The 18,517-nt window shown below is 42.6% G+C and overlaps 1 protein-coding gene across 6 annotated transcripts in view; it reads right to left on the bottom strand.

Moving 5' to 3' along the window:
* Window positions 1-1,881: 1,881 nt before the first annotated feature.
* VPS26C (VPS26 endosomal protein sorting factor C) overlaps window positions 1,882-18,517 on the bottom strand; it is a 48,654-nt gene continuing 32,018 nt past the window's right edge. For 5 of the 6 annotated variants that reach the window (XM_054973257.1, XM_054973261.1, XM_054973258.1 and 2 more), the window contains 3 exons: window positions 11,375-11,525; window positions 3,192-3,344; window positions 1,882-2,099 (listed from right to left, as the gene is read on the bottom strand). In XM_054973257.1, coding sequence (XP_054829232.1) covers window positions 2,017-2,099; window positions 3,192-3,344; window positions 11,375-11,525 — 387 coding nt within the window. In that variant the 3' untranslated portion in view covers window positions 1,882-2,016. The remainder of the gene's footprint in view (window positions 2,100-3,191; window positions 3,345-11,374; window positions 11,526-18,517) is intronic. The other variant, XM_054973260.1, reaches the window with a different exon arrangement.

The following is an 18,517-nucleotide window of genomic DNA, read 5'->3' as shown; positions in this document are numbered from 1 at the left end:
AATAGACAAGCAATGTTTCAAATTTCCTGTTCACAAGAATGAATTAGGGTTTATAATAACTGTGCTTATATACTGCTCTTCTGGACAGATTAGTGCCCCACATAGAGAGGTGAGCAAGGTCAGTGTTATTATTCCCCCAATACAGTTGGGGCTGAGAGGAGTGGTTTACTCAAGGCCACCTACTCAGCATATGGCAGTAGTGGAATTTCAACCAGCAGAGTGCTGATTTGCAGCCCAATCACTTAATCATAGGACTTTTCATGCCCTGCCTCCTCCTCCTCAAATAGCAATTATCTCCACCAGAAGGATTTCAGAGCCATAAAACATGCACTTCCTAGCTGAACGATACTGATCCAATCTGCATGTTCAAAATTACCTGCCTTTCACAGGAGCCAGGACTCAGCGTTCTCTACTTTCTGTTCTACACCAAGCCACCACATCAAAAAGCAACGGAATAAAATGGATTTCAGAACGGTCCTGAAGATACACCTATGCAACATGACTGAGTGTATATGCTCAGATTCCTCATCTGTTTGCTTCCAACCTACTACTTCATGCCAGAAGGTTACTAACCATCATGCCCAAGTGGATCAAGGCCTGAATTTCTATAGCAAAGAAGTCCTTATACCAGCTAGTCCCTTCAAGTTACCATGCACTCCAAGTTATCGTAGCCTCTTTTGCACTATCAGAGATAATTTGCAGGTACAGAATTTTAAATTTGTCATCAGCTGAGCAAACATAAACCATGCTCAACACCACAGCCACTCTTGCTACTATGTCCTGCCACTTTGGAATGTTTAATGTCTTAAGTTTTTGTTTCCCTTTTAATGTATAATTCTTCAGGTGTGCACTTCCTCTTTCCATGGGAAGAATATACAAGTGAACAGCAAATGGGGCAGATGCATGTTGATGTTAATATTCTACTGGCCTCTTCTAAACCAGACTTTGGAAACTTATGAACACTAGAAGTAGTGTTTCCTTTTCTTCTCCAATGTCTCCTAAAGATCACAACTGCAAACTCTGAGCTTGGCTGAAAAGTAGTTTTTACAGTTCGGGAAACCTCATATATTAGTCAACAGTAATTCCACTAGCCAAGATAAATTCAATATTTATTCATTAGACTTACAGGTTCACTCTTCCCAAGGGCTCAAGATGTGTAACAATGTACTAAGTATCCTGTGTTGTCCCTCCTCATAAGCACTAATCTTACGTTATTTAGTCTCAAATGAGTTTATTCTTATGGCAATCAGGAGGTGGCAGTGTAGTATCAGGCAAACCATATTTAATCTTCACAGCTGACCTTCCAATACTGTATGTAAGTTATCTGTTGCTTACTGCAATAGTTAATGTATCTTCCAAAGTTATGGAGTTATATCTACTGTAAGTAAATTTCTTTAAAAGGTTGGCAGTTAAAGAGAATAGGCATTTCCATCAGCACTCCTTTTTGCAAAAAGTTCAGTTGCTTTCTAATATATGCCAACTCTTTTGTTGAGTGTAATTCCCATCAATCCAATTTTATTTGGATTAAAGACATCTTGTTTTTAACAGGGCTTGCAGAATCCTGTAAGACAAAGGAAGAATTTGCTGGCTTTGACATAGTAATAAAATGAAGACATGGATGGGAAATTATTTGGGTTTGAGTGTCTCCTTGCGAAAAAGGAACCATCCTATTATTACAGAATCTTAGTATTAGAATCAGCACACAAATGGACAAAACATAAAAAGAAGGAAAGCTACAGCAGATATTGAGCAGCGATACTTGAGTTTCATCAAAAGACAGCCATCTCTTCAACACAGAATCTGATAAACACTTGCTAGCCAATATCACTACAGGAAAGTTTCACCTGTTTGGTATTCGTTATTGACCATGCAAAATAATGGTGGATAAGAACTGCAAAAATTATCACTGTTTTATTGCCATAGAACTAGAAGAAAAGAAGGAAGAAGCCATCACATTTCGTAATTCCAATTCACTGGATTCTCCTCTGATAGCCTTAAAACAACTGTTGAAGATATTCACATCCTGCAGAGCTTCAATGGAAAATTCTCTGTGATTAGGTGATCATCACGCAAGAGGACAACAATATTAACCTCAAATTCTAGAATGGGGGAGAAAAACATGGAATTAGATCAAACCACAGAAAGATATTATCTGACCCAGACATCTGCAGTCTTAGAAGAAGTATGATCATTCTTACTATCACCCAATTAAAAAGAAATTGTGGTTGAATGATCTACTAAAAATGTATACAATTAATTATTAGATGTACATGAGGAAAAAATGATTCTAAAGAAAAAAACACTTGTTTTGTGTGCCTCAACAACTGTCATCTAAGAAGGGGCTTTATTCTCTCTCTTAGGCATGAGGGAATGCCCTTTCTAAGGCACAGCTTACCATTTGCAATTTTTATAAGAATTTGCATTATAAATATATGTTGAACAACTTTAGATCTCCTGCCCACATGGGAGCATCAAATTTTTTAAAAAATGCATTCTAATTTATTAATCAACTAAGCACTGCAACCTAAATATTCATGGCCTGTAATACGGTTTGAAAGAATTCTAAAGAGGCTACCCAATTAGCATCTGACTACAAAAGCAAAGATCCATCCCATTCCTTGGGCTCTGAACATTAGATCAGAAAAATTCCAGCTTATGTCATAGCCACAGTCCATGCAAGGATGCAAGCCTGAATTCGGGGTTTTTTTCTGGAGTTCAAGTGATGTCATCTTCCTCTTACCTCCTCAGACTCAGGCAATTTGAAGGGGGCCGAGGAAATACTTCTTCCTCTCCTTGGGTATTTGCCTTTAGGGTTGCTCAGCAAGAACTAATCAAACGAAGTCGTTGCAGAACACCCTTTCTTCCATTTTACTCACCAAAAGTATACCATCTGGGATATACCTTGGCTCTTTGGTAGAAGAGCATTAGAACTGATGGGGGACAGAGATACTGGCACTAGAGCAGCAAATTACAAGAAAATTTTTAGTTTTATTGCTAGTTTTATTGCTAGAAAATGCTAGTTTTATTGGAGAAAAAGATCTCCTGGTGGCAAGTCACTTTACTTTCTTTCCTGATCCCTAATAAATTGCTAATCATGAGTGATCTGAATGTCTATTAGGTAATAAGGCATTAAGTTGAAACTAAGTTACAAAATTAAAAATGCGATTAATTCTAAATAGCCATCCCCTTACCAACTTTGAAGTTTGTAGTTTCTAGTGTAGGACAGGTAAAAAGCCGTGGGAACACCATGTAGATTGGAATCGGAAGGTTTCTGCAAACATCTCCATCAGCTATCTGAATATTCTGAATCTCAGTGGCATCTCTAGCATAACCTTCAGCACAGCCTTTTTAAAAGCAGCATTTAAAACAGACATTTTAACAATATTAATAGCATTCCAAATTGAGGTGCTCCACGTTAGAAAGTTCCTACACAGAGGTACTGCCATTCAGTAATAAATGTACTACCAAAGATTATATCTAACCATGACAAGCCAACACTCATATGAATTATATACTGTTTGCATATGTTAGCACACTACATGCAGTACCTAAAATAGCATTATGATCTAGCACATTAACTGCTACAGAGGAAGTAGTTGGACTCTTCCATGGGTCTCCCAGCAAATAAAATGATATATCAAAACCTTAAAATTTCATTGGAGTGATTTAAAGTAAATCCAATGCGTTTAATATATTGTCGAAGGCTTTCACGGCCGGAGAACGATGGTTGCTGTGGATTTTCCGGGCTGTATAGCTGTGGTCTTGGCATTGTAGTTCCTGACGTTTCGCCAGCAGCTGTGGCTGGCATCTTCAGAGGTGTAGCACCAAAAGACAGATCTCTCAGTGTCACAGTGTGGAAAAGATGTTGGCAGGTCATTTATATCTACTCAGGAGGGGTGGGGTTTTGCTGAGTCATCCTGTAAGAGTTTCCCAGGGTGTGGAATGCTAATGGAGGGAGGCTTCACTGTATTCTGAGGAGGTTCTTTTGCATATGGATTGGTGCTTGATGTGCTAATCTTCTCTGCAGGGCTATTGTCGGGTATAGAGTGTTTTGTTAGCCTGGTGTTTTTCAGGACTGGAAACCATGCTCTATTCATTCTTAAAGTCTCTTCTTTCCTGTTGAAATTGTGCTTATGCTTATGAATCTCAATGGCTTCCCTGTGCAGTCTGACAAAGTAGTTGGAAGTGTTCTCAAGTATTTTAGTGTCCTGGAATAGGATACTGTGTCCTGTTTGAGTTAAGCTATGTTCAGCCACTGCTGATTTTTCAGGTTGTCCAAGTCTGCAGTGTCTTTCATGTTCTTTTATTCCTGTCTGGATGCTACCCTTTGTGGTCCCAATGTAAACTTGTCCACAGCTGCAGGGTATACGGTATACTCCTGCAGAAGTGAGGGGGTCTCTACTGTCTTTTGCTGAACGTAGCATCTGTTGTATTTTTCTGGTGGGTAATGCTGTTTGTAAGCTATGCGTTTTCATAAGCTTTCCCATCTGATCAGTGATTCCTTTGATATATAGCAAAAACCCTTTTCCTGTGGGAGACTGTTTTTCCTTAGTTGTTTGATTTATCCTTGGTTTACTTGCTCTTCTGATTTCATTTCTAGAGTAGCCATTTGCTTGAAGTGCGTGGTTTAGATGATTAATTTCCTTGTTGAGAAAGTGTGGTTCACGCACTAAACCACGCACTTCAAGCAAATGACTCCTCCAGAAATGAAATCAGAAGAGCGAGTAAACCAAGGATAAATCAAACAACTAAGGAAAAACAGTCTCCCGCAGGAAAAGGGTTTTGCCATATATCAAAGGAATCACTGATCAGATGGGAAAGCTTATGAAAACGCATAGCTTACAAACAGCATTACCCACCAGAAAAATACAACAGATGCTACGTTCAGCAAAAGACAGTAGAGACCCCCCCACCTCTGCAGGAGTATACCGTATACCCTGCAGCTGTGGACAAGTTTACATTGGGACCACAAAGCGTAGCATCCAGACAAGAATAAAAGAACATGAAACGGAAGATTTTTATTCACTTACCATGAATCTTCATTCTCTGTGGTCCAGGATTGGGGCAGCCAGGACTAATGGGTAGCTCCTCCTCCGTCTCTATCGCAGGGCCGGACCAAACTTGCGATCCTCGGGGGAGGGGCTCCCAAGACGCCTCAGTTTCTTTTCAAGCCCTCCGTAGTCCCCAGTAAGACCGTAGTCCATTGCGAACCTGTCTCGAAGTATATAACTGATAACAACAGTCACAGAACTTAGTACATAACTGAACGACTCAGACCCTTTCAACAAACTGTCCTCAATCTTATAATGTTCATGCTCTGTAGCACACCGCCATTCCATCCCATCTCCCTTTCTGTACTTCCCACTCTTTCTTATTTTTCGTTGGGTGGGTTCTGGCTGCCCCAATCCTGGACCACAGAGAATGAAGATTCACGGTAAGTGAATAAAAATCTTCCGTTCTCCTGCGGTCCGGATTGGGGCAGCCAGGACTAATGGGATATACTCCTAGCAGTGTACCCTAGGGCGGGTATTTTATTTGTCCAGGACGTGCTGTAGCACTCTCCTGCCAAAGGCCGCCTCTGAGGAGGCCAGCTGGTCTATCCTGTAATGCCTAGTGAAAGTGTGGACTGATTTCCACGTTGCAGCCTTGCAAATCCTTTCCAGAGAAGGGAAGGCTCTATAAGCTGCTGAGGTGGCCGCTCCACGGAGGGAGTGAGCCGTGATCTCCACTGGGGGAGAACTATCCCTAGCTTTGTAGGCCAAAACTATGCACTCCCTGATCCACCTACTTAGGGTGGACGGAGACACCTTCTTACCTAGAGAATTGTTCCTGAAGGACACGAACATGCTCTCTACCTTTCGTAACTGTCTGGTCCTGTCTATATAAAAACTTTGGGCCCTCCTCACGTCTAGCTTGTGCCATTCTTTTTCCTTATCGTGTTTGGGATTGGCACAGAAGGAAGGTAGAATAATGTCCTCCCCTCTATGGAAAGCTGAATTGACCTTTGGAATAAATACCGGGTCTGTCCTTAAAACCACTTTGTCCTGATGGAAAATGCACAGCTCCCCATTTATGGAAAGTGCCCCTAACTCTGAAACCCTCCTAGTTGATGTCAGACCCACTAGGAAAACCGTCTTAAGAGTCAGATATTTAAGGGAGCAAGTAGCCAAGGGTTCAAAGGGTTCCCTAGTGAGAGCCTTCAAGACCAGGTTCAGGTTCCAGGTAGGGAAACGGTGGACTTGCGGTGGATTCAACAGCATAGTTCCTCTCAGGAATCTCTTAATGTGAGGATGCGAGGCAAGAGATGCTCCCGACTGAGACCCTCTGATCGCTGAGATTGCCGCCACCTGTCTTTTCAAGGTGCTAGTACTAAGCCTTTTGTCCAGACCCTCTTGGAGAAAGGAGAGCACCTTTTCCACCGGTGCCGTCATGGGATCCCATCCCTTTTCTCCGCACCAACGAACAAACAGCTTCCACGTTCTATTGTAGATCTTGTTGGTCGAACCCTTCCGCGAGGCCAGCATCGTCTTGATCACTCCTTCAGGATAACCTAGATCCCTGAGTTGCCCACGTTCAACCTCCAGACCGTCAACTTCAGCGACCTCGGGTTCGGGTGTTGAATTCTCCCCTGTGTTAGTAGATCCTCCCTGCACGGAAGTATCCATGGGTCCACACAGGACAGCCTCTTGAGGTCCTGAAACCAAGGCCTCCCTGGCCAGAACGGCGCAATTAGAATCACGTTTGCCTTCTGGTCTATGACCCTCTGAATCACTCTGTGTATAATCTTCGTAGGGGGAAATGCATACAGAAGACGACGTGGCCACGGCTGGGACAATGCGTCTACCCCCAGCGCTTCCAGTTCTCTGTACCTCAAAAATAAGTTTGGTACTTGCCTGTTCTCGAGGGAGGCAAAGAGGTCCATCTCTGGAGTGCCGAACCTCATGCATATCTTCTGAAAGGTGTGAGTATTCAGCGACCATTCCGCTTGATCCACTTTGTTCCGACTCAGCCAGTCCGCTAGAACGTTCTGCTGACCCACAATATGGCTTGCCTTTATTGATTTTATCTTCTTTTCCGCCCAGAGGAATATCCCCTTTGCTTCCTCGCTCAGAGGCCCCGACCTTGTGCCTCCCTGCCTGTTTATGTATGCCTTTGTGATCATGTTGTCGGTGTGGACCATAACGTGCTTGTCCCACAGAACGTCTTCGAACTCCAGGAGCCCGTTCCTGATGGCCTTGAGTTCTAACAGGTTTATGCTTGCCTTCCGATCTGTTGGGAGCCAGTCTCCCTGAGCAATCCTGGTTTTCGTGTGGGCTCCCCAACCCGACAGACTGGCATCTGTTGTCATGCCCATCCTGGTCGGTTCTCTGAGCGGAGATCCCTCCGAGAATCTGTTCATATCCAGCCACCAATCCATTTCTTCGCACAAGGTCCTGGGGATCTCCACCAGCTTGTGCCATCTGTGGGTTATGATCCGTTGGTAAGGCCGGAGGAACTTTTGTAGAGGTCTGGTGTGAAATGTGGCCCACTGAAGCGTGTCCTGGCATGAAACCATCATGCCCTGCAGCTTGGCCAGTTGCATGACTTCCACCTTCTTCCGCGACTGGATTTCTTGTACCAGTGAGAAGATCTTCTGTTGTCTCTCTTCTGATACGAAAATCTTGTCCAGTTCCGTGTCCACTATCACTCCCAAGTGAACAATTCTTCGTGTTGGCAACAGTAGGCTTTTCTCTCGGTTGACAATAAAGCCATGGTCCTCCAGGCAGTCTATCGTCTGCGACACTGCCCTTTGTGTTTCCTCCAGGGAGGGGGCCTTTATCAGGATATCGTCCAGATAGGGCGACAGCGCTATCCCTTGGACTCTGAGGAAAGCCACCAGTGTCACCAGGACTTTGGTGAAGACCCTCGGTGAAGATTTCAGACCGAAGGGGAGAGCTCTGTATTGATAATGCTTCCCATTGTAGGCAAAACGAAGGTACTTCCTGTGCGTCGGTCTTATCGGGATGTGCAAGTAGGCCTCCGACAGATCTATGGACACCAGAAAGTCTCCATGTTGAATGGCTTCCGTGGTTGACTTCATCGTTTCCATCTTGAATTTCCTGGACCTTATGTGCATGTTCAGCCATTTGAGGTTCCAATATAGCCCTTACATCCCCGTTCTTCTTTGGTACGGTGAAGAAGACTGAGTATACCCCAAGCTTGATGGAATGCTTCGGGACCGGCTCTATTACCCTGATCTGTAATAGGTGTTTGATCGCCTCTGTAATCTGGAGATGTTTCAATCGTGACCTGTTTTGAGCAAGTTGGATAAAGCGCCTCTTTGGAACCCTTTCGAATTCCAGGGAATAACCCTTGGATGCTGTTTCCAGTACCCATTTGTCCGACACCGTCTTTTCCCACTGAGGCGCAAACTGTTGCAGGCGCCCTCCGATCTGTCCGATATACCTGTAGTAGTCATGCCTGGTTATTTTTCTTTGGCAGTTTGTTCTGGGAAGTGGACTTCCTGAAGGAGAAGGAGGACCTGTAATCGGATCTAGGTTTGGATTGCCATTTGTTTTTGAATGGTCTATCCAAACTCTGCCTAGCTGGCCTTTTGAAGTCTCGAAAGGAATGTCTCCCCCTATACTTCGACTCTCTCTTCTTCGAGGGTAGCACTCTCTTCTTTTCGGCGTTTTCCACCAGGTATTTATCCAGGGTGTCTCCGAAAAGCTTGTTGCCCGAGTATGGAATCGCCGCCACCTTGCTGCGGGCCTGTGGATCTACGTCCCAGTTTCGTAGCCAGGTATTCCTTTGTGCCGCCATGTTGAAGCCCATGGCCCTCGAAGACATTTGGAACGAGTCCAGGGTGGCATCTGCTGTGAAGGCCGCCGCCAAGGCTATCTTTTTTACCTCATTCTTAATCTCTTTAGGGACTTCTCTTCCTGCTGCTGCCAGGTCTGAAGCCCACGTATAGGCTGCCCTCGTGAACAGTGAGGCTGTGGAAGAGGACCTCAGAGATGCAGCCGATGCTTCGAAGTTCCTGCGTAAGGCTTGCTCAATTTTCTTATCAGATGGATCCTTTGGCATGCCTTCTGCGTCCATGGGGAGGACTGAAGTCGTGGCCAGGCTAGTAACAGGGTCATCTACCACTGGAAGCTTGATCTTTTTGGTGTCCTCTGGTCCCAAGGAGTAGAACTTGTGAAAGACTGATTGATAAAGTTTGGGCTTTGCCGGGTTGTCCCACTCCGTTCTCAGAACGTCGTGAAAAACAGCTGGAAGAGGCACTCCTGTGTGTTTAGGGCTCATTTTGGGCAAGGCCCTCTCCAGACCTTGTGGATAGGCCGGCTCCGCGTCCGCTTTGCTTGCCGTGGGGTGAGATATTTCCAAGGTCCTCAGGACTTTTGCAAGTAGCTTGGAATACATATCAGGCGGAAAAAGTCTAGTTTGCATTTGAGGTGAGTCCACCTCCTCTTCCTCTGACAACTCCCCTTCCTCGCTACCTGAGGACTGTTGGGAATAATCTGAGCCTGGTTGTGACTCCTCAGACACACTGGAGTCTTCTTCTACCCACTCCCTAAGCCTCCTCTTTTTTGGCTTATTCTGGGCAGTGGATCCAGCCTGCCTTTTCCCTTTAGAGGTACTAGGATTTTTCTTAGGTTCAGGCTGCCCCTTGAGCTCTTTGACTGCACTACTTATGCCTTTCTTTATTTCTGCTTGTATCCAAGCCAAGATATTTGCCTTAGCTTCTGGACCTGCTAGATCAGGCCCACCACTCCCCAGGATTTCCCCTTGGTTAGAGTGATGTCTTGCCTGATCAGGGGAATCCATGTCACCCAGATATGGTTCAGCGAGGTTCTGTTCAGAGCTGAAGGCCTGTGATGTCATTCCCGCCAAAAAACTTGCCACCTAAGGTGAGAGTAAGCGTGAGCAAGTATTACCATATGGGAGAAATGGCCCCCTCACCCCTACACCGGTCCTCGAACAGAGGTCCTTCATGTGTAAAAATTCATAGGGTCTAGGTTTGGGAAAGACCTTCCCTTCTAATCCTAGCTTAACAAATAACTTGCAGTTTGCCACATAAAGCTGCTTCCCTGCACCCCCGCTCTTCCGCGGGCCTAACAAGAGACATGCAGTTTGCAAAAGGTAAAAAATGCTTTCCTGCTCCCCCCGTTCCATCACGGGTCTCAAGGACTCTCCTGTCCACTATGCCCTGAGTAGCCAGACAGGATCACCCCCCCCCCCGCTTCCTCGGGCGCTAAGGCCTCTCCGCGGGTTCCAGCGTACTTACTGTTTTTGGTGCGCTTTTAAAGGCTTCTGACGTTTCGGAGCCCTGTCGGCTTCCTTTCAGCTCCGCTGCTGTTGCGTTCTCCGCCGCTTTTTCTCTCTCTCTCTTCTTGCCTCTATCGCAGAAACCGGGTCCTAGCAAGGTAGGATCGTCGGTCCTGCACTCACCTCCGCGGCGTCCTTGCCGCTCGTCAAAATCAAGACGGGGGGGGGGGGGGGTCGGAGGAACGCGTCCTTCCTTTGACCCGGCGAGTCCGCGCCTGCAATCCTTGAGGATCGCTGCTCCAAAGAGCTTCCTAGATTGCGTCCGCTCTGCTGAGCAGGGCCGGAAAAACTGAGGAGTCTTGGGAGCCCCTCCCCCGAGGATCGCAAGTTTGGTCCGGCCCTGCGATAGAGACGGAGGAGGAGCTACCCATTAGTCCTGGCTGCCCCAATCCGAACCACAGGAGAAGACACTGCAGACTTGGCCATCCTGAAAAATCAGCAGTGGCTGAACATAGCTTAACTCAAACAGGACACAGTATCCTATTCCAGGACACTAAAATACTTGAGAATGCTTCCAACTACTTTGTCAGACTGCACAGGGAAGCCATTGAGATTCATAAGCATAAGCACAATTTCAACAGGAAAGAAAAGACTTTAAGAATGAATAGAGCATGGTTTCCAGTCCTGAAAAACACCAGGCTAACAAAACACTCTATACCCGACAATAGCCCTGCAGAGAAGATTAGCACATCAAGCACCAATCCATATGCAAAAGAACCTCCTCAGGATACAGTGAAGCCTCCCTCCACTGGCATTCCACACCCTGGGAAACTCTTACAGGATGACTCAGCAAAACCCCACCCCTCCTGAGTGGGTGACCTGCCAACATCTTTTCCACACTGTGACACTGAGAGATCTCTGTCTTTTGGTGCTACACCTCTGAAGATGCCAGCCACAGCTGCTGGTGAAACGTCAGGAACTACAATGCCAAGACCACGGCTATACAGCCCGGAAAATCCACAACAACCAATGAGTTTAGTTTACTAACTTAATATTTTAGTGGTTTCTAGATTTTAAAATGCAGAACTACCTGTGTTGGAACAAAGAATGCGTGTTAAAAACTTACCACAGGTTTCCACTCGTACTAACTGGAGTTCAATACTCTTAACTGCAGCTTCTGAGTTCACCACCACCAACTCTCCTGTGAGTGGCTGTGTTATGATGCAGTTTGTTGAGTTGAGATGGCCTCTGATAAGAAATTTCGGGAGCAATGCCCTCTAAATGCAAAGTGAAATAAAAAGTGAGTTGAAAATATCCTGAAAATCAGTAGTAAATAAAAAGGTAGATCCTTCTACCAATACTTGTTCAGCTCGATCTGCATCACCCCTTTTTCTTCTAAACTCTGACTCTGGATCTTGTTCTGAGACTTCCAAAATGAGGATTTCATCCTCAATCACCCTTCAGACAATATTTCCAGTGACTTAAAACCTTCCAACTATTGGAAAAATAAATTGTTTCAACTGAAACTCACACTTACTAAGCATAAAGTTTTATTCTATATAACACACAAAGGGGGCAAAACATTTTCCCTAAGATGGGAACCACCATTACTAATACAGTCAGATAAATCTTGGCAGTTAGATGTGTCAACCAAATTCCTCTATATGCAAAATTCTTCTTATCTCAAAATGGAACTGTTACGCTATTAGAGAGGAAGATCAGATAATCAGTGGAATCTTAAGAAGAGTTACTCCAGTTTAAACCCATCAAATCAAGGGGCTTAGATGGAAATACAGTATCTGACCAGGACAAAATAAAGGAAAGAGAGAGATAAGAAACTGAAGAACTATACAGAAGAGACGGAAGCGTGACAGATACCTTCACAGAAGAATATTTTGATGAAGAACCAGAAATCTTAGAAAGTGAAATGAAAGCTGTGCTCAAGGCAATTGAGAGAAACAAAGCACCAGGAGTAGATGGAATACTAATAGAGGACCTAGTACATTTAGAATATCAGATGGACAATTCTTGGCACAATCTATCCAGAAAGGAATTTAGGGCATTAGAACAATTACAATCATATAAGAACATCATAATAAAACCTGCTGATAAGGGGGAAGGGATTGTCATTCTAAATACTAGAGACTATGTTGCTGAAAACATGGGGTCTTAACTAATTACCAACCAATAGACCATGACCCCACTGAACATATTAGAGGTGTAATTAAGGTGGTCTTAGATAAGGCTATAGCAAATTATGAGATTGATCAAAAAACTTATGGAGCTTTAATTAATCCCCATCCTAGAACACCTGTGTTTTACATACTTCCAAAAATTCACAAGGGCATTCCCCCCTCCCCCAACCCCGGAGACCCATTATTTCTGGAACGGGTTCCACTTTGGAACCCTTAGCCCTTTTCCTGGATAGCTTTTTGCAACCTTTTGTGCAAACGCCCCCATCTTATATTAGGGACACCATGTCTTTCATAAATGTTATTTAGAGTCTCACAGTTTCTAAATCTGCCTACCTAATGTCGCTAGATGTTAATGCTTTATATACATCAATCCCACATGAGGGAACAAGAAGGGTCATTGAAGAGGTGTTACAGACTAGAACGGTTCAACATCCATCTACCCCCTTCCTCTTGGATTTGCTGGATATAATTATGGAAAAGAATTACTTAAAAGTTTAATGATCAGTTCTATTTCCAAGTAAAGGGAGTAGCTATGGGATGCTCAGCTGCCCCAAGCATTGCGAATTTGTATATGTCCCACCTAGAACAAAGATACATATTGAACATGAATTAGAATCCTTATTATCAAGAAATTATTACCTTTAAACGGTACATAGATTACATTTTCATAACTGTGTGTAATTCAGACCATGTGTACAGTATGGTAGAACGGTTAAACAGTTTAGACGAAAATATTAACTTTTCGTGGGAAGGCAGCTTTGAGCACATTGATATCTTAGATGTTACTGTATATAAACACAATGGGAAACTGGAATACGTCCTTATAAGAAACCTACAGACAGAGGCTCTTTTTACATTTTTCTTCCTTTCACCCCAGTCCCTTAAGGAGAAACATCCCCACAGGCCAATTTTTAAGGATTAAACACAATTCCACCAACAAGGAAAATTTTATCAGAGTGAGTACAGAGTTAAGTGAGTCCTTTTTGGTGAGGGGATATCCACAACAGATTATAACAGCAGCAAATAAGCAAGCTACTCTCACCCCTCGTGACACTCTATTAACACCTAAGAATATAGAATCTGATAAGACAATTCAATGGGCCATTGATTACACCCCTTTTTCTACTAAAATTAATAAAATCATTAAGAAATATTGGCATATAGTAAGGGACCTTCCGGGGTGTAATGAGTTTCCTAAGATAGGATTTAGCCGTACCAGAAATCTGAAGGATATATTGGTACACTCTAAGTATCAGGAACAAGGCGTTAAGTCCTCAGAACCTAAGGGGCATTTCCCAGTCTGACAAAGTAGTTGGAAGTGTTGTCCAGTATTTTGGTGTCCTGGAAAAAGAATCCAGCAGTGGCTGAACATAGCCTAACTCAAACAGGGCACAGTATCTTATTCCAGGACACTGGAATAATACTGGACAACACTTCCAACTACTTTGTCAGACTGCACAGGGAAGCCATTGAAATTCACAAGCATAAGCAAAACTTCAACAGGAAAGAAGAAACCTTAAGAATGAACAGAGCATGGTTTCCAGTTCTGAAAAACTCCAGGCTAACAAAACATTCTATCCCCGACAATAGCCCTGCAGAGAAGATTAGCACATCAAGTACCAATCCATATGCAAAAGAACCTCCTCAGGATACAGTGAAGCCTCCCGCCATAAGCATTCCACACCCTGGGAAACTCTTACAGGATGACTCAGCTCAACCCCACCCCTCCTGAGTAGATACAAATGACCTGCCAACATCTTTTCTTTCTTTTGAAAATTTTTTATTGGATTAGACATAGTTATATTTCATACTTCATACAATCAATTTCCTTTACCTATCTTTGTTCTAACCCCTCCCTTTCCCCCCCTTTTTGTTGACTTCCAACAGTTTTCCAACCCCTTATCCATTTTCCCCCTACTCATATCTAACTTATTTTATCCCTTGTATATATACTTCCACTCTCTTCTAGGCTTCACTATATCAACTAACTATTACATTTCTGGCATATCATCTTTACTGGTATCCATTTAACTTATACTCTATATTATTTATATAATTTCTCCATTATATAGCTATCTATCAATAATAATTGATCAGTTTAACCCAAATTCTTAATATGACTATAAACACCATATACCTTCAGCATAAGTTAATCAATTTAACTTAACTTCTATATACTTATATTTGTTCTATTTTGATTATATATTTTCTCCATTATATAATTATCTGTCAAAAATGAAATTACTACTCAATATAGTAATCCACTAAGATAGTTGCCTAGAAATTCTCATTTAACTCCCAGGTAAAGTCACCCCCCTCTTGTTTTATTGCATTTCAGTAGTTTTCAAACTGCCACAGTTCTATGGTTGTTGGGGGTTTTCCGGGCTGTCTTGCCGTGGTCTTGGCATTGTAGTTCCTGACGTTTCGCCAGCAGCTGTGGCTGGCATCTTCAGAGGTGTAGCACCAAAAGACAGAGATCTCTCAGTGTCACAGTGTGGAAAAGATGTAAGTCATTTGTATCTACTCAGGAGGGGTGGGGTTGAGCTGAGTCATTCTGTAAGAGTTTCCCAGGGTGTGGAATGCTAATGGCGGGAGGCTTCACTGTATCCTGAGGCGGTTCTTTTGCATATGGATTGGTGCTTGATGTGCTAATCATTAGCCATTAGCATTCCACACCCTGGGAAACTCTTACAGAATGACTCAGCTCAACCCCACCCCTCCTGAGTAGATACAAATGACTTACATCTTTTCCACACTGTGACACTGAGAGATCTCTGTCTTTTGGTGCTACACCTCTGAAGATGCCAGCCACAGCTGCTGGCGAAACGTCAGGAACTACAATGCCAAGACCACGGCAAGACAGCCCGGAAAACCCCCAACAACCATCGTTCTCCGGCCGTGAAAGCCTTCGACAATGCCACAGTTCTCCTCCCACCTCCCATTTTTTCACCAAATATTGTTTCAGCTTCTCCCAGTCCGTGTTAAACTGTCCTGGATCAAGGTCTCTCAATTTTCTTGTCATTTTGTCCATTTCCGCCATGTACAGCAATTTGTAAATCCAGTCCTCAATAGTTGGCACTTCTTGCACTTTCCATTTTTGCGCATACAAAAGTCTAGCCGTTGCTGTCATATAGAATAACAATGTCCTATATTGTGCTGGAATGCTCTCCATTCCCAAGTTCAGCAGCAGGAGTTCTGGGTTCTTATTTATTTGAAATTGTAAAATCTCACTTATCTCTTTTATTATTTCCCCCCAGTACTTCCTAGCTACCTCACAAGTCCACCACATGTGATACAAAGATCCTTCATGTTTCTTGCATTTCCAGCATTTATTAGACATATTCAAGTTCCCTAGCGCAATTTTCTTTGGTGTCAAGTACCAATGATAAATCATTTTATGGACATTCTCTTTAATATTGGTACATGTCGTAATTTTCAGCATATTTTTCCACAAGTATTCCCACGCCTCCATTGTTATTTCTTTGTTAAAATTAATAGCCCACTTCACCATTTGCACTTTAACTGTCTCATCTTCAGTATACCATTTCAGCAGCACTTTATATACCTTAGAAATTTCCTTTTTGTCCTCTTGTAGAAGTGCCTGTTCTAGTTCCGAATTCTCCATTCTTATCCCTCCCTTCACACAGTCCGAGTTATAAAGATCTCTGATCTGTCTATACTGAAACCAATCGTAACTTGGAGATAACTCATCTTGCGTCTTTATTTTAAGTTTAGAAAATTCCATTCGGGTTATCTCCTTGTATGTTAAACACTGTTGTTCATTATCGACAGTTCTCGGATCTATTACTTCATATGGAACCACCCATGAGGGGATTCCATCTTGTAGGTAATTTCTGTACTTCTTCTATATTGTGAATAGGCTTCTCCGAATATAATGATGTAAGAACATAGAATCCGCTTTTACTTTATCATACCATAAGTATGCATGCCATCCGAATATTTTTTTATATCCTTCTAAGGCCAGTAATTTCCGGTTTTTCAGCATCATCCAATCTTTCAACCACACTAAACAAATTGCGTCATAATAAAGTCTTAGGTTGGGCAGTTGCATTCCGCCTCTTTCTTTTGCATCTTGTAACACTTTCATTTTCACTCGAGGCTTTTTGCCTGCCCAAACAAAATCTGATATTTTCCTCTGCCATTTTTCAAACTGCTTAGAGTCTCGGATAATTGGTATTGTCTGTAACAGAAACATCACTCTTGGCAACACATTCATCTTAATTACTGCAATTCTTCCCAACCATGACAAGTTCAGTCTGTTCCATTTAATCAAGTCTTGCTCTATCTGAGTCCACAGTTTCTCATAGTTGTTTTTAAATGAATTTATATTATTTGCAGTCAGTTCAATTCCCAGATATTTCACCTTACTTGTTACTTCGCAGTCTGTTATTTCCATTAATAGTTGTTGTTTTTGTTTAGTCATATTTTTACATAATATCTTTGACTTCTTTTTGTTTACATAAAATCCCGCCAAATCTCCAAATTCCTTAATTTTCTCTATTACCTTTGGCATGTTCTCAATTGGGTCCTCTACAATTAACATTATATCATCCGCAAATGCTCTGACCTTATAGGAAAAGTCTTTTATTTTTATTCCACAGATTGCATTGTCTTCTCGTATCTGTATCATCAGTATTTCCAAAACCAAAATAAACAACAGTGGAGACAACGGGCAACCTTGTCTTGTTCCTTTACCTATAGTCAATTTCTTGGTCACCTCGTCATTCACCACAATTGCTGCACTCTGGTCTCTGTAAATTTCCTTTACTGCTCTTATGAATCTTTCTCCCATTTGTAGCTTTTCCATGGTGGCAAACATAAAGTCCCAGTTCAAATTGTCAAACGCTTTTTCAGCATCCACAAAGAAGAAACCGACCTCCTTGTCACAACGTTTGTCATAGTATTCAATAGCATTTATAACTGTCCTTAAATTGTCTTTGATTTGTCTGTTTGGTAAAAAACCAGCTCCTCCTCAATAACTTCAGAAAACCATCCCTTCACTCTTTCCGCCAGTATTTTCGCAAAAATTTTGTAATCATTATTAAGTAACGATATAGGTCTGTAATTTTTCACATTGGTCAAATCTTGCCCTTCTTTGGGAATCAATGATATATTAGCTTCATTCCAAGTATCTGGGATCCGCTGATCCTTTAAAACACCATTGATCACTTCTTTTAGGAATGGTGCCAGTTCATTAGCCATTACCTTATAAAATTTGGCTGTAAGTCCATCCGGTCCTGGCGCCTTTCCCAAATTTGTTGACTGTATTGCCTTTCTTATTTCTTCCTCCGTTACTTCATTATTCAGTTTGTCTCTCCAAGCTTCCGAAATTACTGGGAGCTTCATTTTCCCCAAATATGTCGCTATTGAGTCTTTGTTCACCTCTTTTTTATTATACAATTTGGCATAAAATTTATAAAAGGCTCTGCTGATAGCTGTCTGCTCCAGGTACACTTTATTGTCCTCACAGATTTTATTTATTATCTTCTTCTCCTTTCTCTTCTTCAATTGCCATGCCAAATATTTCCCAGGTTTATTCGCGGCTTCAAACGCCTTTTGATTCATTCTCTTAAGGTTCCATTCCAATTCTTTGTTATTCATTGCTGTCAACTGTTCCTGAAGAATTTTAATATCCTGGTAAATTTTCTTTTTCCCTGGTCTTTTCTTTAACTGTATTTCTTTGGCTTTTATTTTCTCCATGATCTCCTGTCTCTTCTCCTCTTTCTTTTTCCTGGCTCTTCCATTTAAGTCCATTAATATGCCTCTAATTACTGCCTTGTAGGTATCCCATACCTTATTGGTTGGTACTTCTCTGTTCATGTTATATTGTATGAAAAACTTTGTTTCTCTTCTCAACATCTCCATATTTTCTCCCTCTTGCAGCAAATCCTCATTTATTCTCCATCCTCTCCTTTTCCCCAGCTTCCACATAATTGGATTATGATCTGAGCCTACCACAGGCATTATTTCCACATCCTTAGTCCAAAGCGCTAAGTCTTTTGAGGCCCAGATCATATCAATTCTTGATAACGTAGAATGTCTCGCGGAGAAAA

This window comes from Eublepharis macularius, chromosome 3 (genome assembly GCF_028583425.1).
Source record: "Eublepharis macularius isolate TG4126 chromosome 3, MPM_Emac_v1.0, whole genome shotgun sequence".
Lineage (NCBI taxonomy): Eukaryota > Metazoa > Chordata > Lepidosauria > Squamata > Eublepharidae > Eublepharis > Eublepharis macularius.
Note: the sequence above shows the minus strand (reverse complement) of the source record. Positions and strands in the feature narration are given on the sequence as shown.